Source organism: Pleurodeles waltl, chromosome 10 (assembly GCF_031143425.1).
Source record: "Pleurodeles waltl isolate 20211129_DDA chromosome 10, aPleWal1.hap1.20221129, whole genome shotgun sequence".
Classification (NCBI taxonomy): Eukaryota; Metazoa; Chordata; class Amphibia; order Caudata; family Salamandridae; genus Pleurodeles; species Pleurodeles waltl.
Genome location: NC_090449.1, coordinates 399,705,953 through 399,733,193, shown reverse-complemented (window position 1 = coordinate 399,733,193; position 27,241 = coordinate 399,705,953). Strand labels below are relative to the sequence as shown.

General features: G+C 43.2%; 1 protein-coding gene across 5 annotated transcripts in view; it reads left to right on the top strand.

Moving 5' to 3' along the window:
* Positions 1-27,241, top strand: part of IFT140 (intraflagellar transport 140) — a 1,792,511-nt gene that overhangs the window by 598,356 nt on the left and 1,166,914 nt on the right. For all 5 annotated transcript variants that reach the window (XM_069210629.1, XM_069210628.1, XM_069210630.1 and 2 more), the window contains one exon: positions 1,794-1,866. In XM_069210629.1, the coding sequence (XP_069066730.1) occupies positions 1,794-1,866 (73 nt within the window). The remainder of the gene's footprint in view (positions 1-1,793; positions 1,867-27,241) is intronic.

Sequence of the window (27,241 nt, the reverse complement as noted above, 5' to 3'; positions counted from 1 at the left end):
GGTCGTAACCAGTGATTTTTGCACTTTGCGACTGCAAAATCACGTCGTACATCTGGCCTCTTTTGTAGTGTGGTCAATTCATTTGTTGGCTGACACCAGTCTTGCTGCAACTTGGATGACAGTTTTCAGTGGCATGAGGGCATTTTGTGGGATGCCCTCAAATACAGCATTGCCAACGTCAATCCTAGGTGAAAGGCGGCCAATAGCTGCTGATTTTAAAATTGAAGTGGATAGGATTAGTTTTATCTTCTTTAACACATGCAGATAAAGGTTAGCTGATTTGACAAGTTTGTTTATGTGGGGACTCATGAAGAGGTATAGGGCTACTGACAGGGTTAATTCTAGATTTTTACGGTTGTTGATTGTCTGTTGTGAATGCTTCCTTTAACATTGGATAGAAAGGATACATTTGTATTTTGATGATTTAGTGCAAGGCAGTTTTCAGAAAATAAATTGTTGCATTCTAATTAGAACAGCTCTTAGCTTGTAAATATCATAAACTGAAGAGGTGTTAAGGTAGCTTTGAGTGTCATTCCAGATAGAACTGTCTTTAGTCCAGATAGAACTAAGTTCTGGCAAACATTCATGGAGTCTGCAGCGTAAACTCCCCTCAGCAGTATCTACTAGATCAAAGGGATGGCTTGCGTTTACATGGCTCCTTCATAGGCCTGTCCGAGGGGCAATGATTCTCTGACAATGTGCATCCTCTTTTCTCCCTACAGATCCACTCCAGCTTCACTGTCTATCGACCATTCCGCAGCACTGAATATGTTATTATTACCTGGGTCATTCACAACGTGTTCCCATCTGAAAGCCTGTGATAACGTTCGGAGAAATACTCACAACCCCCGACATGGTGCAAAGTGTTTCCAGAATAGTTCATAAGTCATCCGTACACACACACTTGTAATCTTAGATGCTTCAGCATCAACTTGTCCCGAAAGCCTGGGACACTAAGCTTATACTCTTAGCAGCAACATGCAATACGTATGTCACATAACAATAACACCAGCAATATCAATAACACACCAAATTCGAAAGCATCAGTTGCAGTGTATGTTCCGGTGGGGTTATCAAAATTTTCCCTGATGTAAATCAGCTCTGTGGAGGTGCACTTGATAAACTGAATAGCTACTCCCCACAGTAGGTCATCTGAAGGCTTGCTGCTTTCATTATCTCCATTATGCAGCTCAGAGCAAAAGCTTTCAAATAAATGGGTTATTCATCTCTGTGTCCGATTATGAGGTTTTCTCATGTCAGTCTGTACCAAAAGAAGCCTACCAGAACTTCATACAAGCTGGATCAGAGTTGAATACACATTTTAATTTGCCATATGGTTATTTTCTTTTCTTCATTTATTAATTTTGAATGTTTGCTGGGTTTTCCAACTGCTCTCTAAACCTATAAAACGTCCTTACCGTCAATTTGCCATTTGGTTATTTTCATTTTTTCATTTATTAAATTTATTAATTTTGACTTTCGGCTTAGGTTTCCAGCTGCTCTCTAAACCTATTAAACATCCTTAGCGTACTTTGCCTTCTGTTTCAGACCTAGTTAATTTTTGTGCCTAGTATAGTTTTTAATCCAAGGTGCAGGTTTAGTGAATTGTTGCACATTGTAACTTGATGAAATGGATATGATGTAATTAATGGCTAGACATTTAAAGACGTCTTTTATCTGCCCCGTGTCTAATCTCGAATTGTTGCACATTGTAATTTGATGAAATGGATATGATGTAATTAATGGCTAGACATTTAAAGACGTCTTTTATCTGCCCCGTGTCTAATCTCAAGGATGCAATTGCAGTCTGGAATGGGAAGCAAGTTACTGTATTTGAGCCGTCTGGAGCTACTCTACGAAATACAGGTAAAATCCACACAATTTAGAGCATTGTAGAAGTTACCTGCAAATTTATGTTAGAGATTATGTACAGTACATCTGCTTTTATATAGTGCCGGAATGTGGTGTCAGTACATAACCTGTTGTTTTCCTTTCAAAATAAGACATTTAATTAGTACTTGGTGAAATCATGCTTTTGCTCTTTGTCTTGATATATCCTAGTATGCCATAATGCTATTTTTGTATTTTTTAGCCTTTTGTCACTAACATAGCCACAATATGGAGTATTTACAGCTGTGACATTTTAATTTAAATAATTCATGTATATATCACTGCTTAATCCTACCTGGAACACACCTAACACACACTTCTCCCATCCCCAGACATCTTGTGTAGCAACTCATTACCGAGTGGGCTATTATTAAACTACGGTCCCCACTCAGAATCCACATAGTAATTTATCTGTTAACCTCCACTTCCTGCAAACATTTCCTGATTTTGAGGTACCGCTCCAGACACTTCGGATAGATAATCATTTGGCATATTTACCTGCAAACATTTGGTAGGACTGTTCTAAGATTGACGATCTACTTACCGGAAGCTAAGACCCCATGATCACAATCTTATTTCCATAGTTAGGCCAGCCGAAACCCAGTCTTAACAAATGAATTTTTAACGTGATGGGGTGTTATCCCTTGCTTGGAGTCTTCACCTCGTTCTTCAAAAACATTCTGAAAATAAAGGGGGCAATTTGTGCATTTCATAACAATGTTCAAGAAATTGGACAAAAAAGCTCAAGTTTTAAAAGGAATTCATAAAGGACACTGAGGAAATATCTAATTAATTCATGGTCTGATGATTAAGCCTCAACCCTCCCCCACAGGTTTTACAGCAGATCCAGTGGCAGGGTTTGTTATATGATAATGCCCCCTTTTAATTTTTAAAAATATATTACGCTTTATTGTTCACATCTGCCTTCTGCCTTTTTTAATTTTCACATCTTGTCGTTTATCTGTAGATTCACAGTCATGTCAAAAATGAGAATGTACAGAATGAGAAAATTATAAGTTATGTAAATCTTGCTATCTCAGACTTTAAACAACAAAGCTGTCTTTAGCATTAGACTTGTCACTGACTCAGACAGACGTGCAAAAGAGGTTAAAGAGGCTCAAAAGGTAAGGCAACTATCAGAAAAATATAGCATCTGACAGCAGCTGTACATAGATATAATTATGTTATAAAACATATCAAGTTAGGTAATTAAATACCTGCACATGGTATTTAATAACTGCACTGCATAAACCTGTGGTTTGGACAAATATTCCCCCCTTGGAAACAGAATTTACAATTTCTCTGTACTTTGAGAAGAATAGTGCCTCAGAGTAGAAAGTTTCCCGGTGTTGAAACTTCCATATGATGACATGCTTGAATCAATGTTAAAATGACCAGCGGCCTCAACAACATTGTTTCTTTACTAATTTATCTACCTCATTTAAAACAACCCAAATTTCAGCCATTGAGACTGAAGGGCTAAACTCTCCTATTCCCCCAGAAGCTACTATAGCTCAGATTTCTACTGCACTTCATACATGAGTAAGTCCCTGAGAAGAGCTCTGTTCTGACCTTTATTTGACCTCAAAATAGTTCCTTCTCAACCCCTTTAATTACTTTCTCCCTGGATTTGAGCCAGCCCTATCTTTAGCTTTTCATCTAACTATATGTTGTGCTTAAGAAGATTCTGAGATTTCTACCTCATCACGGGCGAAGTCAAAGTTCACCATCTGTCAGTAAGAAAGTGCCTGCAGCCACCTCTTCTGAGGAAAAGTCTGGGTCGTCCTCAGAGAGACTTTAAAAAAAGTATAAAGATCATATGCTGCAAAACGTTTTACGTAAAACCAACTGTCAACAAGTCCTGTGAGAATTGACTGTCTCACTGTTGACGGCAGACTCCCTCATCAATAAAGAAAATTCCACCATTATGAACTTCATCATTGACATTGACAGCACCATCGGTGACCGGACCCTCAACAGCATCATCAACTAGGACACTGTAGAAGTGAAGACAATGTAAACAGCACTGTTGATGACCAAACCCTTGGTGAAAATGCAGCGGATGGCTCTACCACATATGTAGGTCATCCTCTATCAACCTCATCAAGGGCAATGGCTCTACCTTCACCATCAACATTGACCTCATTGACGTTGGAAATACATACTTTTTTTGCACTCTCTTTTGAATGTCAACAGCCCATTTACCTTTGCAGACTGTGGATTCGGAATGAGACACAGATATCAGCCATCAAGGGTAAGCCTCAGATAAAGCAGATAAAACATACAGCGTGGCACATTTGGATGTGTGCTGTATACTGGAATTTCAAGAAGAGGCTTCTGAGGAGGAGGTATCCAAACGGATAAAAACCTGCATCAGACTTGTGCAGCAGAGATGCCCCCAAGGACTATTAACACTATTGTTCACATCCCTACTGTAGGGAGCTCCAGATGATGCAAGTACTCATTGCATTTATGTCCACACTGCTGCAAATGCACCTTTTGCAACCTGCTCCCTCAACAACCTTCTGTCCGTTGTTCATCTGGACCACTAACTCCTCCCTGTGCACAGTCACCACCCCTACTGCTCCCTCCCCCCCCTTCCTTCACCTAAGTCAGGACCCACGGTCCCTACTCCAGCCTTAGCCTCCATGGCCACAACACATGTTCCAGTCCCATATTTTGTTTCACTAACTCCTAAAGGCATGTACGAGGAAGATACCTTTGATTCTATCCCATTCTTTTATGTTGAGGAAGAAGGCAAACTCCCAGAAGGGGAACTAATGTCATGGTGAACCTAATGAAGAGGAGTGGAAGGACTAAGTTGTGCCAAAGGAAGGCGACATAACATCTACCTACCAGAATCTCCTCAGTATGACATTTCCTATTTCAATTCACTGCTGGAGAGGGCAGCTAAAAAGTTCAAAATCCCCATGACTTTGGTGGAGCAATAGTGTGTTGCTTATGGTTTTAAAGAGCATCAATGGAAAACAACAAAGTCACAGTTTCGGACTTTGTATGGTCGGAAGACTGCATATTGATGCAGACACTTGATATAGTGCAAGCAGTAGTTCCACCTTAACCTCTCTCAGTAGAGGTGAGCAGCCTTACCATTTTTTTATATTGTGGTGTATTGCTTGCTGTTCTGATTTAAGCATGTAAATCTAGGAACAGTTCAATGCTGAAGAAGAAATTAGTTGAAACTCCAGCTTGCAGCGCTGATATCTTTTGCCACATATGCGAGTCTGAGTTTCCTTAGGAAGAGCATGTTTTGTTTTGCTAATAACTTTGGCACTGTTTGACGAATCTTCACAAAACCTTCCAAAAAAAGTTCATTCATCTCAACTCCTTCATGGAACATTTCATGGCAATTTATAAAGCATTGGCTGAGAAAAATAGGGGGAGGACCCAAAACACTTATTTTTTTCATGCATTTTCCATAGGAAAAAATAAACAATGGGTCTTCATTAAGATTAGTCTGGACTGAGTGCAAGCCATTTTGATAACCCCACACTGGAGACCTTTGAGACATTCCCTGTCTAATCCAATCCAGCTACCTTGGAGCTTGGATATCCTGTCGTAGTCAGAGGGACAGGTTCTGCATCCCAGTCTCCAGAGCCTGCACCTTCATGTCTTAGTTTTCAGGTGGCGCACTTGAGTCTCTTCCACCACTGCAGGTGGTCAACAACATATTGTCATCTTGTTACACTTCCCCAAAATCCGTCTACTCCGGGGGGGTGCAATAGATTTGTTGTATGTTTCGTGGAATAGAACTTAGACCCGTTGAAAGTACACATGAAAGCATGATTTGAAAGCATGTTATGCTCAGTCTGTATCCTAGCAAGATTTTGCAGGGGGCACCATCAAGGGACAACTGTTACCCTATCAGTGTTTGTCCGCCTCCTGCATTAGCTGTTATTTTTAAGTCCATGATCGTGATCTGAATCTTGAAGGGGCTTATCAAACAAGTTTCCACTTATGCCATTTGTCATACCCCAACAGGATTTGAACCTCTCTTTTTCGTTTTTGAAGGGAGCTTCATTTGAGCCCCTTTACAGTGACCAGTTATGTCTTCTTACTTTTAAAATGGTTTTCCCTTTGGCCATTGCCTTGAAGAACGGCATCAGTCAGCTGCAGGCACAGTTGGTTAGCCCTCCTTTCATGTGCTTCCACGAGGACAAGCTGCTTTTAAAGACTAACGTGGCTTTCCTTCATAGGATGTGACCCCTTTTCATCTGGGGCAGCCCATTCCCATTACTTCCTTTTACCCTCTGTCACTTCTCACTGAGGAGGAGAGATTACACCAGCTGGCCGTCCAGGGAGCTTTCAGTTACTACATTGACTGTAGGAAAGAGATTAGTTCTAATGACCTGTGGTTCAAGCGGTATGTAGGCAACAAAAGTGCAAAGCATTCCAGAAAATGATTTAATCTCATTAGATCATTCTTTCCATATAGACTCTGCATGCCCTTGCCAAGAAGTACTGCATGAGAAAGTCTGTGTTCACTCCACTGGAGCCAATTCTTCCATGTCTGTGCTGGCCAGAGGAGTCCCAGTAGCTGAGATTTGTTGTGCGGCAACATGGGAATTTCTTAACACTTTGGCTAAGAACTTTTGCTTGGATTTAGAAGTGAGGAAGAATGGCAATTTTGTTTATTCAGCAATCCAGGATTCCCTTCTCTGACCATTCCTTCAGCCCCACCTCTTGAGAGGCGGATTGCTTTGAAATCTATTCAGTAGAAGAGGAATCAGCAGGTACACTAATCCATGAGAAAAAAAAGGTTACTTACCTTCAGCCACAATCTTTCTGGTAGATACTCTACCTGCAGATTCATCATCAATCCAGCCCACCTCTTACTTCTGAAAGATGGCCATAGGCCGCCATTTTAAAAAGGTTCCCACCTAGTTGTTGCACTCCACCACCACAATTGATCTATCATTTCCCCTTTTTGCCTCAAAGGGTGTGGGAAAATGGACAGGGAAATTGTGAATGCGCCAGGCTGGCCACTGTATGGCTCCAGCAACATCACACCCTTGCTCTTTACGGTGCAGTGATGGAGTGAGCATTTCCTAATGGCATAGGAGAGCTATGAAATGTTTCTTGATCCAGTCTGGCTCTTGGGGATAATTCAGTAGGTGAGGAATCTGCAGGTAGATACATTATCCACCTAAAAGATTGAAAGTGACCACAATTAACTTTTCCTTTGTGCTACTTCCCAGGGCCACCAGCAAGTCTCCACTCACTGACTACAATTGGGATCCATTTAATCTTTTGTTGGTAAGTTTGTGGATGTGTTTAGGACCATTTTTCCTGCAGAACTGAGCTACAAGGGCTGACTCAGCAGGGCTTCCTTCCACCAAGTGTCAATAATAGAAACTAGAGCAAGGACCTGGGAGATCATAGCAGACCTGCAACACTGAACCTTTTGTGTGGCTGAACAAGCCCATTCCAGGATCTTGGTAATATGTCATGGGTAAAGGTACTACCTTTTGTGAGGCCTTTTCTCCATTTCCTTGGGTATTCTGTGGCGACTGGACAGTTTTATTGTGAGTAACTGGAGCCAGGGCTTCAGGTGAGGTACCATTTCAGTTGTCACTTGTTGCGAAGTACTCTTGCTTGGGTTCTGACATGCCAAAGGGTAGTGCTGTTTAGCAGCCATGGCTTAATTAAATGGAAATAGGTGTTTAGAACTAAATTAGTGTATGGCTCTAGCAGTAGCAGTGTTTCACCAGAATAATTTCCTTAAAATGTTATGTGTCCTTGTTTATATCAGCAAACTGTACAGCAGTGAAGATGTAATAAATATTCAGCATTGGAGCATTAATTCTTACAAATGTTTGTGATGGATAATTCTTCCTGCAGATTCCACACCTTTTGAGCACCCTTAAGGAGACCACACTAGATCCCAAAAACGTTTCCCTTGCATTAACTCTTCAGTGCCACCAGGATGTACCATGCTTCTTACCTCGTGGCTCCGCCTTCCCAGGATTTGGCAACTCAGGGACATATAAGGGGCTGATGTGCATGCTGTTGTCCATTCCTCCTTTTCTGTGCCTCAGTGAGGTGGGTCCAGAGCACTCTTGTGCTTCACTGATGGAATTACTCTGCCTGCAACAGTCACTAGGTCACATGTTTCCTCCTTATTTTTAAGGGTTTAATCCCTTTAGTGGATGCAATGAAAAGAAGTCTAAATCAGATCCTCATAGCACCTGCATGTGGTATATTGGCTCCAACACCACCCCCCCCCCTCCCATTATTGGACTGTATCTCCTCCTCAATGTGTCCGAGGACCATTTAGAGGATGGGAGGCCCACAGTAATTGTGACAAAGACCTAGAGGGACTCCTGAAAGCTGTCCCTGCACTGTAAGTGTGTCTCCCAACAGGGAATGTTCTCCCAAGAGCCCTTCTCACTAGAAACACAGAAAACACTATAGAAAGGGGAAACTGACTTCCTTCTCAAAGAAATGGTTTTGCTTCCATGACAGTTTAGGAACTCAGTGTCTACCTCCAAAGCTGATCTCTTGCTCGTAATATATGCTTGTTCTAATATTAAAGAAGATTAAGCAAAAGTTCTGAGCTGCATCCTCGCACCCCATGAAGGACAGCCCTACTAACCTCCGGGCAACTCGCAAAAGGTAGACCCACTGAAGTGCTTTGGCAATCGTGCGGCCTGTGGCCTGGCCCCTGCTGAGTCTGTGCCACCGCAGGCTTTGTTCATGTATATTGCGTCCAAAGACCCAAATGCTGTCTAAGGTGTAGCATACTGTCTGTGTCGGTTATGGTTCTGTCCTTAGGTCCATCCTCAGTACTGTTTTCACGATCAAAGTCAACAAACATCTGGGTTATCTAAAGATGAGGTATATGCCCATTTTCATGATGCATCCTGAGCAGAGCACTTCTCCAACAACCAGAGACCTGAATAGAGGAACCTTTTAGAGTGTATTCTGTTGCTACAAAGTCTGTGGCTGGACAGAAAATGATGACTGGGAGACCTCCTCTCTCTTACAGTACCGATTCTTGTATTTTCCTTGAACTTGGTAGTGTCCTCAATACTTTCCCAGATGTGGATATCCATTACCCCATTTGACTTCTTTCAGAAGAATTCACTTTTTTCACCTCTGTGGTACATTAAGCTGCAGAGGCCTTTGAGTTATCTGAGACATTGAGTCCACATTTTTTATTAAATCCTCGCATTTTTCTTCTGTGGTGTTAGAGATGCTGCTACCTTTAAACAAAATGCTATTGGAACTCATTTTGCCTGTCTGGGAAAAACCCTTTTGGGTCTAGCATTACTCAGGCAAATTGTACAGTGACACAGACAGGAACCTTCGGACCCAAATTTTCAGTTGTCGCACCGAGCCCATTTGACTAAAGCCTAATTCCATTTTTCTAGTGGACACTAGAATGTAAAGTTAGATTATCAGCCTATGTTTGGTTAATTTTGTTCATCGCTTTTTTCTATATTGTAGACCAAAATGTTCCATGGAAACTAAAACTATAGACACTCCCTTTCTGACGTCTACTTTAGTTTTCTGTCCAACCGTCATACCCATCCTTCCTAAATGTATCTGCCTCAAACGTAACCTGCTGAAATGTCAGCTTCGCTATTTGATGGGGAACATTCATACAGATTTGTTGAATGGTTCCAAAGTTGAGCAAATTGACCTTTCACTGAGTACTCAGACCTAGCTATAACTGCATAGTTGATTTTTATATATATCTTTATAGAGATATATGTGTTTGTGGGTGTGCCTGTGTGTGTTTGTATGTATAATGTTCCACTTTGACTGCTGCAGATAAATCAAAAGCAAGCTCTTAAAAAAAAAACAGTTAAAAAGTATCTGATAGAGACTTCTAGTTGCAGATTCCTTATCTTTGACTTTCCCCAGGCGTCAGACTGGATCTGGAGAATTTTCAATTTTCTTTTCTTTTCTTTTCTTTTTTTTCTTTTATCATCAGGAGAAGAAACATCAGTACACAACAAGATACATTGTCACTTTCAGAAAATGAAACAAAAAGAAAGATCAGCCAAACTTGTCTAAGAAATAATTTCCCCAGATCAGAGAGAACTTTTTAACACTACCTATTCTACTAGCATATCTCATCTCCTGAAGTCTAACTTGCACCATCCTATTATACCACTCTTGACTAGTAGGAGATAATTCAGACCGCCAATTTCTCAGCAACAGTGACCTAGCAACCGCAGCGGCTATAAATACGAGCTTCTCCCATCTTGAAGAAAGTCTTGCCTCGGGGTCGTAGCCCAGGAGAATTTTCTTGAGCAGTAACCCTGCGCACCGTTAGGTGGAGTCAATTGGCTCCATGTCCGTTGTTTTCATTTTCCATGCTGAATATGATGTTGCAGTTCTTTTATAGGCGCCACCCGGCACGCTGACATCAGTTCTTTCCTTTCACACCAGCCAGTGCTGATCTGGTGAGCGCTACCCCTCAGTCATTTTATGCCTGGCCTTTTTTGGATTTTTGTCGAAGGTTTTTTTTGAGTTTTTCAACTCCTGGTGCATTAAGGATGTCATTGAGGAATTCCGGGTTCCATGGATCTACACCTCATTTGTCTTTGGTGCCTGGACCTGGAGCATGATCCAAAAACATTTGGGCCATGCATCCGAAGGCTTTGAGTGAGCGTTCCCTGAAGATGATAGCCACTTGATGCTCAGTTCTGCACAAGTCGAGATCTTGGTCGAGAGGAAGGTCCCTTGAGTGGTTGCGGAGTTCTCCATTGTCGTTGTTCCACTCCAAGTCCTCGGGTAAGTCGAGGTACAAGAAAAAGTCAAAGCATTCTTAGACTTCTCGTCTGTCAGCCGACGAGACGAGGAAGCATCGAAGTTCTAGGCCTTGCTTTGCATAGCTTGTGCCTGGGCCGGATCTGCTCCTCCCCAGGTTTCCGGTAGCCTGAGCGATCTCTGCCCTTTCGGCCCCGTGGAGTCAGTAGGGCCCCTTCAGGTTCCATGCAGTTGGCCTCAGCACTGATGGGCACCCGTGGCTCCAGTCCTGGATTCAGACCATCGCTAGTTGTACCACTCCAACCTTCCCCGATGCCAGTCCCAATGCTCCCAGCACCGCCCGCACCCACATGTTGTGCCATCTCCATTCTTCTTCCTGACCCCGACACAAAGCCATATCTGTGTTGTACGATGCCGACTCTTATGCCAGCAGGTGCATTGCCTACTATGTTTGATCCTGATCCCCTTTCTTATGGACAAGGTTACAGTCAGGAATGGGTGGGGTCGCTGGACCCTTTAGAATACTAGCTCCAAGACCCTGTTGACCGGCGTACAGTCTTGAGTGACACCACCAAACTGGATACTTCTCCATGTACCAGCATGCTTTCTCCCCCTACCGTCGCTACAGAGGAGGAAGCTTCCTATTCCACGGTGGTGAGAAGAGCACCTGAGATCCTGGACCTTGAGTTGCCTCAGTGGCCGTCAGGACTAACCTTCTGACAGAGGTGCTTCAACCTGTAGCGTCCTCCTCAGAACCCATGCTCCCCCTTTAAAGAAGCCCTCACGGATATCCTACTTGGTTACCTGGTCCAAAACCATCACAGGGGCTCCTGTGAATAGGACAATTGTCCACAGTCATTGCCCTGCTCCACGGACCCAAGTTTTCTGACTCAGCACCAACCCCTGAGAGATTGGCTATCCAAGCCTACACTTTCCTGGGTGTGTTCCCCTCCGCACACCCCAGTAGGGAATGCAAAAGGCTGGATGCACTTGTGAAGAAGATTTTGTTCTTCCTCCAGCCTAACATTGCAGTTCATGCCTTTTGGGCTGTTATTCCCACACGATGTGTGATACGGTTTCACAAGTGCTGCCACAGGTCTGGGAGGAGGCCCGGGATGTTCTCTCTCTGGCTGTTCCCCTATCTTGACAATTGTTTTTTTGAAGGCAGGCTCACCCCAAGCTATCATCTCCCACCTCCATACTATGGCAGATCTCCTGCATTCGCTGTGGTTCACTATAAATATGTTGAAATTACACCTGATTCCTTCTCAAAGTCTCCCTTTCATCGGAGTTGTTCTGGAGACAGTGCAGTGTTTGGCTCATTCTCCCAAGCAGCGAGTCCAGAATATTCAGGTTATGATACCGATGTTTCAGCCTCTACCCTGGATTTTGGTGAGAATGCCTCGAGGCTGCTGGGCCTCATGGCCTCTTGCATCCTGCTGGTGACACATGCCACATGGCGTTTGCAGGCTCGGCAGTGGGGCCTGATGTTCCAGTGGGTGCAGCATCGGGGGGCTCTCCAAAAAGGTCCAGATCTTGAAGAGAATGGGGTAAGATCTGTGGTGGTGGTTAACAAACAGGGATTGAGTCAGAGGCAGATCCCTCTCCCTTCCCCAACCAGATCTGACATCTTGGCGAGATGGCGATGAGAGGCATCTGGTCTTCGGTGGAATCCGGATTCCACATCAACTTGCTGGAGCTTCATGGACTCCAGCTAGCATTGAAGACATTTCTTCCCTCTATCAAGGGGCAGATGGTGCAAGTGTTCATGGACAACACCACCACCATGTGGCACCTGAATAAGCAGGGCGGGGTGGGGTAATGAACCTTATGTCAAGGTGCTCTGCGCCTCTGGAGGTAGCTGGAATAGCACAGCGTGTTCCTGGTGGTTCAACATCTCACAGGCTGTCTTAACCCCAGAGCTGACAAATTTAGTTGAACATGCCTATAGGATTACGAATGGCATCTCCATCCTGGGGTGGCACATAGTCTTTTTCAGTAGTAGGGAGAGCCTTGGTTAGATCTGATCACCTCTGCAGAAAACATGCAGTGTCAGCAGTTTTCTGCATTGGAGTTTCCAAGGTGGCAGTCGCCCAAGATGCTTTTCGTCTTGAGTAGAACTCAGTCCTCCTTTAAAGCTTTCCGCCCTTACCAATCATGTCCATAGTTCTCAAGAAGATCAAGAATGACCAGACCCAAGTAATCCTTGTACCTGTGCACTGTGCACGGAGAGTCTGGTAGGCCGAGCTGCTGAACATGTTCATCCATCCTTCGATTAGACTGCTCAATCGGGAGGATCTTCTGTTGCAGTAGCAGGGGACGGTTCTGCACCCAAACCAGTCCACTCAGCCCTCTTGCCTGAAGATGGTGACAGTTGACACCTTTTGACCTTCCTTCTGAAGTCTGTAACGTTATCTTGGCATCCAGGCATTCCTCCATCAAAGCGATATACGCCTGTCGATGGAACAATGATGTGGAATGATGTGCAGAAAAATATTTGTTGATCCAGTTACTGAAGATTTACTCTTTAGTCTTTCCCTTGTCTAGCAGGACTCTACTCTTGGCACTCATAAGAGCTATTTATCTGCCATTTCTACCTTTTTGCAGTTGCCTGATCAACCATCTTTGCTTGAGTCCCCTATTGTACATAGGTTTCTCAGAGGTATTACTCATCTCTTCCCTCCTTCCCCATTTCTTATGCCCCAGTGGGACCTTAATTTAGTTCTAATTTTTCTGGTGTGTGCTCCTTTCGATTCTCTCCAGAATTGTCCCCTCAGGCATCTCACCCTGAAAACAGCCATCCTTGTGGCACTTACATCTGCTTGTCGAGTGATTGACCTGCAGGCCCCCAGGTAAGCCGTCATACCTATAGATATAGCCTAACAAACTGGTGCTTCGTACAGTGCTCTATTTTTCTACCAAAAGTGTTCACACCCTTTCATGAAGACGAGTCAATCACCTTGTCTACTTTTAAGTCTGTTGACCCCCTCTCTGCCCCTCTTTCTGAGGCCCTGTTATTTTCCTTTCCCTGGCAGTGCTCTGCTATGGGCACACTAAAAGGTTATCTGTCTGCTATTTCTGCTTTTATGAGGTTGCCTGACCGACCTGCTTTGTTTATGTACTTAGGTTCCTTAAAGTTCTTACACACCTTTTTCATCTCCCCCATTCATTATGCCCAAATAGAATTTGAATTTGGTTTTGACATTTCTGATGTGTGCTTCTTTTGAGCCTCTCCTTAATTGTCCTCTCATGCTTCTCACTTTAAAAACAGCCTTCATTGTGGCCATTACATCTGCATGCAGGGTGAGTTGCGCTGTCATCTCAGCCATCCTACCTTTCCATCTATCCTGACAAAGTGGTGTCTCGCAGTAGGGCTTCTTTTCTGCCAAAAGTGGTTACACCCTTTCACATAGGCCAGTTCATCACGTTGCCTAGTTTTTACGCTCCTCCACATCCCACTAAGGAAGAGGTGAGACTCCACCCCCTGGACCAAAAAAAGTGTTGGCCTTCTAACTTGATCATACAAAAGAGATCTGGGTGGATGATCAGCCTTTATAGGCTATGTGGGTGTGACGAAAGGTTGATCAGTGCTGAAGCGGACCATCTTCAGATGGTTGTACTGCGCATTACAATCTGCTACGTACTGGCCAAAAAGCAACCGCCTGAGGTTTAGGTGCTCATTCTACTCGAGCCACAGATGAGACCACTGAGTTAGCACGCGGAGTTGCAGTCCTTGATATCAGTCAAGCGGCATCATGGGCATGTTTACCAAACACTACTGCCTGGACTGTCAATATATACCAGGGCACACCAATGTAGTCCAAAAGTATTCATCCAAGTGGAGAGGTGAATTCAGAGTCCAAAAAAACATGTTAATGTGGTTGATAGAAGTTTATTCCTGTTGAACAATAGTACATCCAAAAACAGCCGACACGTGTTTCGTCCTATTGACTTTCTCAAGGCTGCAGATAAAATAGGCAAAAAAGTGGATGACAGTAAGAACATTGTAGATGTTAACTGGGAATTCTCATCATATAGTGTGGGTGATAGAAAAATAGTAAAAAACAGATCAAAACTTTTGCAGTCATCAAGCCGTCTAGTGCAGGGTTCTGCAAAGTCGGTCCTGGAGAGCCGGGTCCATGCCAGGTTTTTAGCATATCCACATTTAGAAAAATGTAGATTTCTGAAAACATCTTTTTTAGTGGTTTAGTGGGTGGCTAAGGTGGATGGTGGAGACCAGGAAGAACTGAAAAGGTCATAAAAGACACCAATAGAGTGCTATGAAATCACTGTGTGTACATAAATTAGAAACCTTTATTGTGATTGTAGTGCCATCACGGTGCCAGTGAAAAGATTCAAATACTATTGGAAATGTGTAACATACCTAAAAATATATTGTTGGGTGATAATGTCCAGGGGAATTAGACGGTAAGTATGTTCCCAGATGTAATAAGACGATGTATTTAAGAGGTCTTGAGCATATGATTATTGTTGATTCCTACTGGATTCTCGGTTGTATTTCAGCGAATGCATCCAGGAAAAGGCCATGATAAGCCAAAAAATATTGCGAAGGAATTTTTTTTAAATCAAAAGGTCTAAGTATTGTGAGAGTTAGTAAGTAAATTGGTATGAATATATAATATTCCGTGAATGGGAGAGTATGTTAACACGAAAACTAATAATTTGAGTACATTCACTGGGTACATCATAGCTAATGAATAGTAGAATGTTGTAGGTGGCAAAAAAGAACCTATGATAGTACTAAGTCATTCGATATGTGACGCAAAATGTCTTGGCAGCATTGTAGAGATGGTAACAACATCTCGTCGGTCATATAGTTGCAAAATAAAAATTGACCAAAATTGACATTTAAATATTAAATATTTACTGTTAACTTCATGACTATGAATGGGGGCATTTACCGATGGTGATCAATGTTATTGAGAGGCTTGGGCAGTAAGGTAAAAAACAGAGCAATGGCTTGCAGCATAAAACTGTTGAAACAGGGTAGAAGTGGAGAGGGTTGTATGCTCATACATATGATCCAAACGCTAGCCTAATTAAAGGTAATCTTGGAGACTTAAAAAATAATATATAGACATGCGGATATTTGTAGTTTGCGGTATAAGTTATCAAGCAATAGTAGAGTTAAGGGAGGCGTTGTCCTCGTTCCCCGTTCGAAACAAAACGAGCGTGCTCACCTGGTTGTTAGTCTTCTGTGCTGTGTAGTCAGTAATGATCGTGCTTATTGCATGCGTGAGTCGGAGTGTCATTTTAAATGCAATCGTGTTTTTTTGGATTTTGAATTCACCTCTCCACTTGGATGAATACTTTTGGACTACATTGGTGTGCCCTGGTATATATTGACAATTTGCAATTCTGATTGGCCTTCCAGTCGGCATTTGGACACCCTTGGTGGTTGGGTGTTACACCAGCCTGGCACCCTCGATATTCGTTTTTGCAAAAAGCAAGAATTTCTCTGGAACTGTATACATCATTTAAATTGGATGTGCAAACTTTATAGCATTAACCACCCTGCCTATTGTATACTACTGCCTGGACTGTCAGAGCCGTAGAAATGGGTACTTTGCCCATTCGGTCTTGCAGGGATTTCTAGCATGATCTTGATTTGCAGACCCACCCCAGGGGATGGTATTGCTTGGGTATCTATTCAAAGGTAAGGAATCTGCAACTAGAAGTCTCTGTCAAATGACCAAGTTACTTACCTTCTGTAATGCCTTATCTGGTAGAGACAATATCTAGTTGCATATTCCTTACCGTCCCACCCACCCTCCCTGCTCTCCAAACTGATTTCTAGGAACAGGGACTCCCCATTCAGGGCCTCAGTTTTGTGGCACCAGTAGTTAGTGTTCTTTATAGCTCTGCGCTTCTGGCATGGAAAGTCGTGAAATGAAACAGACATCCGCTCACTGAGTTGACATCTATATAGGAAATGCGATGTCATATCCAGCACAGATGACGATGGACGCAGAGCCAATCAACGTTACTGAACGGGGCACAGGGATACTGCTAAAGCAAAATTTCCTAATCCAGTCTGACACTTGGGGGGAATTCAAAGAAAACGTTTCTGCTCCTACATAATGTCTCTACCACATTTGGTGTTACCAAAGGTAGGTAACTTGTTTATTAGACCCACACACATTGTACCTGGCACTGCTACTTATAATACTGCATGAAAGAGACATTCATGTAAGCTTTTCTGGTGTAATCATTGTAACTCTAACAATATTTGTTGACCATAAGTAGCTTTTATTAACAAAAAGATTAGAGACCCCCTATTCTAGACTTCAGATAATTTTTAGACTTCGAAGCACTGCACCTCAATAACCCTGTCTATCACAACCTGACACCAGACTATTATTCACCGGACTAAATTAATGTCCACCTGCACAAATCTACTCATTCCCTATGTCCTAAAATGTGGTGAGGAGAAGCATCCCTGTTAAGGTTTTGTGCTCCTTAAACTCTATTTCTTCTCGGCCTGAAACTACATAACATGAAGTTTGTAGGAGTTCTAAAAACTAGCATGTACCACCCTGCAGTTGGATTTTGGTAACTTCTAGTCACACTTCCTAACTATCATCTCAGGTATATCCATCTTTCTTGATTTTTTTAAAATGTAAATCTCATCATTGAAAACACATGGACATACTGGAGCATAGGATTGAATGTGCAATCCACAGAAGTAACCATTTTACCTGACAACATTCATCTCAAAATCAAACTGTTGAAAATATTAATCATCACCATTCAATATAATACAGCCATAATTGAGTAGATTTTCCAGGGTACAATTTAGGGGCAAGGCATAGAGAAGATAAAAGGGGAGGAGAGCAGCTGAGTGCAAACAAAATATAAAACAATAAATTATCTTACTATTCTTGCCATATCACAATTAAGTGCAACACTGTCCATGGCATTCTGCCACCTCCAGCCTTTCGATTGGGGGAAAAGTATTTGACTAGACTGGTATCAGATACTGCAAAGCACCCTGGCATGGCCACCTGATGAGCACTTAGTTACTAAGGTTGAATTCCATTGCTTCCTCTACAAGCTGACTCATTTCCGGATTTACAAACTTCCCGGATGTCTCTGACTCACAAATGTTAGAGCAATCCAAGGGGGATTCTTACTCCAAGATCTGTTACTTGTTTTTTATAAATTGCTGTTTATGCCGATGCTTCATGGTTGCCAGGCTCAAATCAGGAAACACATGCATTTTGGAATTTTGTAACTTCTGCACATCAAATTAGATGTGTCCGTTATTGCTTTAGCTACATGTTCATGTTTACTGGAGTCAGACAACTCAGAAAGAACAGTGGTCAGTTCAGCTCCCTCGTGCCTGTGGGATTTTTGGTGGACAGTTGCGCTAAGACACCTCACTTTAAAAAGTATTGCACTTAGGTCCTTTTCTAAAAGCTGCCCTTTGGTCTTGTAGTACACCTTAAGCCAAAATTGCATTCCTCAAATCTCTGTTATCTTTGTAACACTGGTCGGCTTGCACTGATTTTCAGTCGATGCAACTTAGTCGTTCAGGGAACCTAATCCTTGTTGTTTCAGAGTGATGTAGCTTTTCATGAAATCCATTGTTTCTTAAAGAGGTGACTATGCCTTTGTCACAGGAAGCAGCATTCTCATTTTGGTTCTCTTTATGGTGGTGCTGCCTCTGAAAGAAAAACATATTCTTTGCCTTATCTGAGTGCTCTTTATTGTCTTTGTGGGGAAGTTTTGATTTGACCCTGTTTAACACCTGTGGTAATGGAATATAGAATACATTATTACATGTTCTACATTGGAACGTTTGGGGGTGGAATATGGGGGAGAAGAATGTTGTAGGAGGACGGTCGGTTGGAGAGAGAATAAGGAAAGAAGAGTGGAGCATGGATCCCAGATCTCCCCTGTGTATTGTTATCTGCTGGGGTTGAATTAAGGATTATCTCATTCATGAGATTTGGGACATTTCATTGCGACATCGGCGATGAGCGAAAAATCAAGAAAGTTGGGTGAAACTGAAGAGTGCAAAAGCATGTATAATGAACCCCAGCACACAACAGTGGATAAACATGAACAGAGGTAGTCACTGGCCAGTTACTAAGTAATGTATGCTATGGTGAGTGTTTGCGCAGTGTCTGATGCGGTAAGCGTTGACGCAGTGTCTACTGCAGTAAGCGTTGGTGCAGTGTCTGTGGCGGCGAGCGTTTGCACATTCGAATCTACCAACATGGCTGTCACGACCTCCGTGGTGGAACTGCAATTGTATTCACGTTTTTTTTCTTTGTGATTTTTAGTCATTGGTGATTGGAGAAATGCTCAACCGAGGAGCAGCAGAGAATTTAATTTTAAAAAGCTCTTACATTGTTAGCGCTTACGAGCTACTCGTCTCCTTCTTCAGTCGATTCCAATGAGCATCTCGTCATTACGAGTGCAGTGTAATAATTACAAGCCAAACCAGCCTTAAATACACACGTTTAGCACGTCAGCAGCTATTTTTGCATATAGTTGCATCACGCTGACACTTTTGTCGTTTGAGGGAATTAAGGCGTGACACCTTGAAGTGGCATTCGACTTCAGAAACACTCATTGGAGAACGTAAGAAAACTTTGTGCTTGTCTACGCGGTGATAAGCACACTGTTACAAATTACAAATACAAAGGTGACCTTCTTCAAAGGTTCAACGCGTGTGGTATAACATTTACAAATATACAAATATTGAGTCTGTCAACACGGTGACAGGCACACCTATATGTACACAACAAATATATTATCAGCATCCTAATATCTTAATAACTTAGAATATTTATTGTTAAAATGTGTGCACTAAATTCACTGAATCTGTTAACACCTAAACCTTTTCTACCTGAAAAAGGAGAGCCATCTGTGAGATGGCAGGATTGGAAAGAATACTTCTGTAATTATATTGACACATGTGAAGCTGAGGACTTTTTACCAGAAAAGAAACAGAAAGTACTCCTACATTGTTTAGGTCCGGGAGGTGTTAAAACCTATAACCAAATTGAAAACAAATAAGACAAGAGGCAGTAGGTAATGTACTTACACATGCGTTGGAAGACCTTGATGTTCATTTCTCTCCTGTGGTGTGTGTGGCAGTTGATAGATATACATTTTTCAAGCGTAAACAAAGGAAAACTGAAAGTATCGATGGCTATGTGGCAGCCCTTACGCATTTAGCTATTAGCTGTAGATTGAAAATTTACAGGAAGAACTCGTTCATAATCAAATTATAATGCATGCCCACAACTCTAACATACATGATACGTTGTGGGTGAATGGGGAAGCTCCTTTAAAGGATGTCATGTTACTTTGGTGAGGAATGTAGAATTAATCAGTAGATGTGCAAAAGCTGTTGTAGAAGAATCGCTAAATGAAAGCAAATTTGTAAATGTAGTTAAAACAACAAAGAAAAACAAGTGTAACGATTACCGTATGAAAAACGATTGCCAGTATGTACCTTCGAGCAGTAAGAGTGTCCTTAGAAAAAAAAAAAAGATGACTTTAACAGCAAGAAATGTTACACGTGAGGGAGTGTGGAACATTTACCTTATTACAAGAAATGTCCTGCAAGAAATCAAAAATGTTCTTACGCTAGAGTTTGTAAAAAGAAAAAAGAGGGTAATGTGAAATATATTCAGGAGGATCACAATATAGTCAACTTGAGGATGGTTCTGATTCCAGTAGTGTGTTTCGTCTCAAATATGATATACACAGTGTAAAACGTCCTTTTAGGAATAAGCCTGTGTGTGAAATATCAGTGGATTGGTTTCTTAATGTTTTGATGGCGGATTCTGGTTCACCATTCACCATTATCAATAAAGGAGTTGGTAAAGAATTGTTAGGAAGTAAATTTACTTTAGAAAAACCAGATGTGGAAGGTAGAATATATACATGAGAACATTAATTTAATTGGTGTAAAGCAGTTCACGTTTAAGGGAAGGAAAGCTGTGTGCAAGTTGTATATTTCTGAAAAAGGCCCATCAGTTTTAGGGTGGCATAAACAAGGAGAACTAGGAATAATACTTAACCATAATAGTACTAAGCCAGTGTTATATATGGAAGAGGAGATCGGAGAAACAATGTTTAAGGAATTTCCCAAGGTGTTTTCAGGGAATGTTTGACTGTTAAAGGGATTCAGTCAAAAAATTGAACAAAAAAATTCTGCTACTCCATGCATACACAAAGTAAGACACATACCTTTCTCTATCAGAGATGAGGTGGTTGCAGAATTGAAAAAGTTAGAGGAAGAATACATTATTGAGCGAGTTGAATCCTCTGAGCGGGTTTCACCCTTAGTGGTAGTTAGGAGATCAAATGCTAAGGTGAGATTATGTGGTGACCTCAGAGAAGTTAATAAAAATATACTGATTAATCAATATCCATTATCGAGTATAAACAAAACGTTGACAAACACGAAAGGTGCTAAATGGTTTACAACACTAGGTTTAAAGTCTGTATACCACCAGGTGCGATTACTCCCAGAATGTAGAAAGTACACAACTTGTATCACACCTGTAGGTTGTTTCCAATTTTTAAGGATACCATGTGGTTTGGCATCTGCCGCTGCCATTTTCCAACTTTCGTTGAGTGAATTTTTTGAAGATTTAGATGAAGTAATGTTCTTTCAGGACGATATTTTAGTCATGGGAGAATCCAAGCAAGAACATTATGGCAGGTTGAGATATGTTTTGAAAATCCTCGGAGCAAAAGGGACTGACGGTGGAATTTAATAAATGCTAATTTGCTAAAGAAGAGTTTACATATTTAGGTTAGAGTATTAGTAAAAAGGGAATCAAAGCAAAGCAGAAGTTAATGAATGCTATTTCTAATGCACCAGTGCCAACGAACAAAAATGAAGTCAGAGCGTTCCTAGGTCCAGTAGAATTGTATTCTAAATTTGTTTGTAATTTTGCAGAAAAAAACTAATGCAATCAGGAATTTGCTTAAAAATAGAGTCAAATGTGTATGGTCTGAAGAGTGCCAAAGGGAGTTTATAATAATAATAATTTAAAGAGTGTTATGTGTAAAGCGCCATATTTGATAAGTTTTGATCCCGGGTATCGTATTAGTATAACTACTGATGCCAGCAAAAAACAATTAGGGGCAGTGCTATCGCAGATGGAATAAAGGGTAATGAATGGTTTGTTGCTTTTTCGTCACGTGCTCTTTCTTTGGCGGATGAAAGATATTCTGTAATTGAAAGAGAGACTCTGGTGTGTGTGGGGTTTGTGTCATTTTAGACAGTATGTATGGGGATATAAAATGTTTTTGAAAACAGATCATAAACCTTTAACAAAAGTATTAACCACAACAGGCTTACAGAGAGCGTCTCCTCGTTTGCCATGCATGTTTGTTAAACTACTAGACTTCAATTATGAAATCTAATATATTCCTGGTGTGAAATTATAGGATAGCAGACTTTCTAAGTTGCATGCACAGCAATAGGCATCTGATTAATGGATGTGTGACCGGTGTCTTTGATGAAGGAATAGAAGGAATTAAATAGGAAGAATGGAAAGAACACATGATTATGGATCAGCAACTGGACCCTGGGTAAATCACCTCCTCTTACTGTTTAGCCTCCAATTCTACAAAGAGATTTAAGGAAGACCGCTGGGCACTCTGGATTCTCTGCTATATTTGAACGTCCCAGCACTGCAGGGCCTGCTGTGTGGTCTGGGTAGTTAACAGGTGGGACAAGTAGGATCAGGTTTAGCACATGCATCCAGTGGTTGCCTTGCTACAACGAGGTTCCAATCAAAGTGCTGCCACCTCTACTCACCCTGGGCTGCCATTATGGAGTATGTCAACCCTCACTCAATGTATCTGAACAGCCGCATAGCTATATGGCCGCTAGATCCTCTCCAAAAAAACAAATACATTGTTAACATTTGCAGGAGGCTGGCCTGGCTTATAGTGGGCACCTTGTGGTACTTACACTCTGTGCCAGGTCCAGTTATCCCTTATTAGTAGAATAGAGGTGTTTCTAGCAGTTTAGGCTGATAGAAGGTAGCTATGGCAAAGCAGCTTAGGCTGAACTAGGAGACATGCAAAGCTCCTACTAAACCACTTATATCATATAGCACAATATCATAAGAAAACACAATACTCAGAGTTACTAAAAATAAAGGTACTTTATTTTAGTGACAATATGCCAAAAGTATCTCAGAGAATATCCTCACTTAGGAGGTAAGTAATATACACAAATTAAATGTACACAAACCCAAAACAGGTAAGTAACAGTAAGAAAAGTAGTGCAAACAATGTAGAATCGCAATAGGATGCAATAGGTAAACATAGGTCTAGGGTCAACACAAACCATGTACTCCAAAAGTGGAATGCGACTCACGAATGGACCCCAGACCTATGGAAGATTGTAGAGGGTCGCTGGGACTGTAAGAAAACAGTAAGGGTGTCCAAAATACCCTACCCCAAGACCCTAGAAAGTAGGAGTAAAGTTACCCTACTACCCCCAGAAAGACATAGTTGTCGTGATTGGGGGATTCTGCAAGAACCACAAGCACCAGCAAAACACTCACAACGGGTTCCTGGACCTGAGGACCTAAAAAGGAAGGGGACCAAGTCCAAGAGTCGTGATAGTGTCCAGGGGGGGCAGGAGCCCAGGAAACCCGATGAAGGTGCAAAAGGGCTGCCTCCGGGTGGAAGAAGCCGAAGATTCTGCAACAACGAAAAGGGCTGGGAACTTCTCCTTTGGATGGAAGATGTCCCACGGCGTGCTGGATGTTGCAGAAGTGTTTCCACGCAGAAATACCACAAACAAGCCTTGTTAGCTGCAAGGGTCGCGGTAGAGGTTTTTGGTTGCTGCTGGGGACCAGGATGTTGCCCCTTGGAGGAGGAGACGGGGGGCGCTCAGCAACTCAGGGAGCCCCTGCAGAAGCAGGCAGCACCCACAGAAGTACCGGAGCAGGCACTTGGAAGTTCTGTGAACGCAGAGTCACAAAAGGAGGGTCCCACGACATCGGAGTCCAACACAGCCGGTTGAGCACTGCAGGACGGAGTGCTGTGGACCCAGGCTAGGCTGTGCACAAAGGAATCCTTAGAGAAGTGCACAGAAGCCGGAGCAGCTGAAAATCACGCAGTACACAGGTTTGCTGTCTGGCGTGGGGAGGCAAGGACTTACCTCCACCAAATTTGGACAGAAGGGCCAGTGGACTGTGGGAGACACTTGGACCCAGCTCCTGGGTTCCTGGGTCCACGCTCGTCAGGATGAGAGGGTACCCAGAGGACCGGTGATGCAATCTTTTGGTGCTTGCGTTGGCAGGGGGAAGATTCCGTCGACCCACGGGAGATTTCTTCTTGGCTTCCAGTGCAGGGTGAAGGCAGACAGCCCTCAGAGCATGCACCACCAGGAAACAGTCGAGAAAGCCGGTAGGATGAGGCGCTACAATGTTGCTGGTAGTCGTCTTGCTACTTTGTTGCAGTTTTGCAGGCGTCCTGGAGCAGTCAGTGGTCGATCCTTGGCAGAAGTCGAAGAGGGAAGTGCAGAGGAACTCTGGTGAGCTCTTGCATTTGGTATCTGAGGAATAGCCCAGAGGAGAGACCCTAAATAGCCAGAAAAGGAGGTTTGTCTACCAAGAAAGGAGGTTTGGCTACCAAGAGAGGTAAGAACCTATCAGTAGGGGTCTCTTACGTCACCTGCTGACACTGGCCACTCAGAGCAGTCCAGTGTGCCCCCAACACCTCTGAATCCAAGATGGCAGAGGTCTGGGACACACTGGAGGAGCTCTGGGCACCTCCCCTGGGAGGTACTTGTCAGGGGAGTGGTCACTCCCCTTTCCTTTGTCCAGTTTCGCGCCAGAGCAGGGCTGGGGGATCCCTGAACCGGTGTAGACTGGCTTATGCAGAGATGGGCACCATCTGTGCCCATCAAAACATTTCCAGAGGCTGGGGGAGGCTACTCCTCCCCAGCCCTTCACGCCTATTTCCAAAGGGAGAGGGTGTAACACCCTCTCTCAGAGGAAATCCTTTGTTCTGCCTTCCTGGGACTGGGCTGCCCAGACCCCAGGGGGGCAGAAACCTGTCTGAGGGGTTGGCAGCAGCAGCAGCTGCAGTGGAAACCCCGGAAAGGCAGTTTGGCAGTACCCGGGTTCTGTGCTAGAGACCCGGGGGATCATGGAATTGTCCCCCCAATACCAGAATGGTATTGGGGATGACAATTCCGTGATCTTAGACATGTTACATGGTCATGTTCGAAGTTACCATTGTGACGTTACACATAGGTAGTGACCTATGTGTAGTGCGCGCGTGTAATGGTGTCCCCGCACTCACAAAGTTCGGGGAATTTGCCCTGAACAATGTGGGGGGACCCCGGCTAGTGCCAGGGTGCCCACACACTAAGTAACTTGGCACCTAACCTTCACCAGGTGAAGGTTAGACATATAGGTGATTTATAAGTTACTTATGTGCAGTGAAAATGGCCGTGAAATAATGTGGACGTTATTTCCCTCAGGCTGCAGTGGCAGTCCTGTGTAAGAATTGTCTGAGCTCCCTATGGGTGGCAAAAGAAATGCTGCAGCCCATAGGGATCTCCTGGAACCCAATCCCTGGGTACCTAGGTACCATATACAAGGGAATTATGAGGGTGTTCCAGTGTGCCTATGACAATTGATAAAATTAATCACTAGCTTGCAGTGACAATTTTTAGAAAGCAGAGAGCATAAACACTGAGGTTCTGGTTAGCAGAGCTTCAGTGATACGGTTAGGCACCACACAGGGAACACATATAGGCCACAAACTTATGAGCACTGGGGTCCTAGCTAGCAGCATCCCAGTGACACATATGAAACACACTGACAACATAGGGTTTTCACTATGAGCACTGGGCCCTGGCTAGCAGGATCCCAGTGAGACAGTAAAAACACCCTGACATACACTCACAAACAGGCCAAAAGTGGGGGTAACAAGGCTAGAAAGAGGCTACCTTCCTACAACATTGCCTTGAAGTGATATGAAAATTTTAGGTGGGCGATAATGTTGCCTAGAGAGATTATGGGGGTCATTATGACCCAGGCAGTCGGTGTAATAGTGGAGGTATTACCGCCAACAGGCTGGTGGTACATACCTCCACTATTATGACATTGGCGGTTTGGCCAAAGCCAAACCGCCACGTTAACACACTGCCGTCACTAGGCGGCCCATGGCATTTTGACACCGCCCACCGCCATGTTTTCCCTTGTTTCTGTACCGCCAAGGAAACCATGGCGGTAGGCACTATCAGTGCCAGGGACTTCCTTCCCTGGCACTGGTAGGGATCTCCCCTGCCCCCTCTCTAGAGTCCTCTTACCACCCCCCCTCCGGACCTCACCCACATATACACACATACACACACATATATACACACCCATACACACATTCACCCACGCATGCATACATTCATACACACTCACAGCAACACTCACGAACATACATCCAGGCACACACGCAATCACATGACACAACATGCACTTACACACCCACTCATGCACACATACATTACACACACATACAGTATATGCATGCATTCAAACACAGTCACACACACACCCACACATGCACACAACACCCCCACCCCCTCTCCTGTCGGAGAACCCGACTTACCTGCTTGCAAGGGGTCCTCCGGCAGGAGACAGGATGCGGCGCTGCTGCCAGCAGCAGCGTCCACCAGCAAAACACTGCCAGGCCGTATCATGGAACATGATACGGTAGGCAGTGTTTTGCTGGCGTGGCGTGGCGCTGTTGCTGGTAGCAGCGCCACCTTACCGCCATCCACCGCAATGACCGTAGCTGGAATTCCGCCAGCCTTCTTGGGGAATTCCAGCTATGGTCATAATTCCATGGACGGTCGGTAGCCACGGCGACGGTATGTTGGCGGCCGTCGCTGTGGCGGTTGGCGGCATTTGCCACCAATGTCATAATGAGGCCCTATATAGGGAAGAACAAGAGGTAGTCAAGGTCAGACTTATAGGATCTTCATTTATGCTGTCACAAACTGAATGATTGTGCGATAGAGCAAAATGGCAAGCTGCAGGGAAGTCCAAACCTGACATAGTTGTCATGAGCATACAATATCAAAGGTAAAGGAGAGGTTAAAAAGGAGGAGTCTGGAGTAGTGATGTTAGTGTTCACAACGGGCTACCAAACAAGCAGTGGAGGGTTGCAGAGGCTCTCTGTGGTGCACAGCTTCAGTTTTTCCTAACCCGTTGACTTCTGTGGACCCCCCACTTAATAATTACATAAAACCTGAGAACCCCACCTTGAGTCATTTTTAGCACCCGGCTACCCCAGTGTAAGCCTTTTCGAAATGCAAACAAATACTCAAAAAATATAGAAGCAATCATTCTTCAAACAGATACATAAATGATTAAATATGTTATGTAATTAAAAAACAGGTCTTTAAAATAAATACAGATCGTAGTTTTAATGGGAAGGTTAGAGTCTTTCTAAATTCATTTTAGGCCACTTGTTCTGTTCAGTGCAGTTGTGCTGCTCCCATGAATCAGTCTGAGGATACTAACTTCATTTTTTGCCTCCTATTTCAAAATCCTTCACATTTATATGTTCCCTTTCATTTATATACACA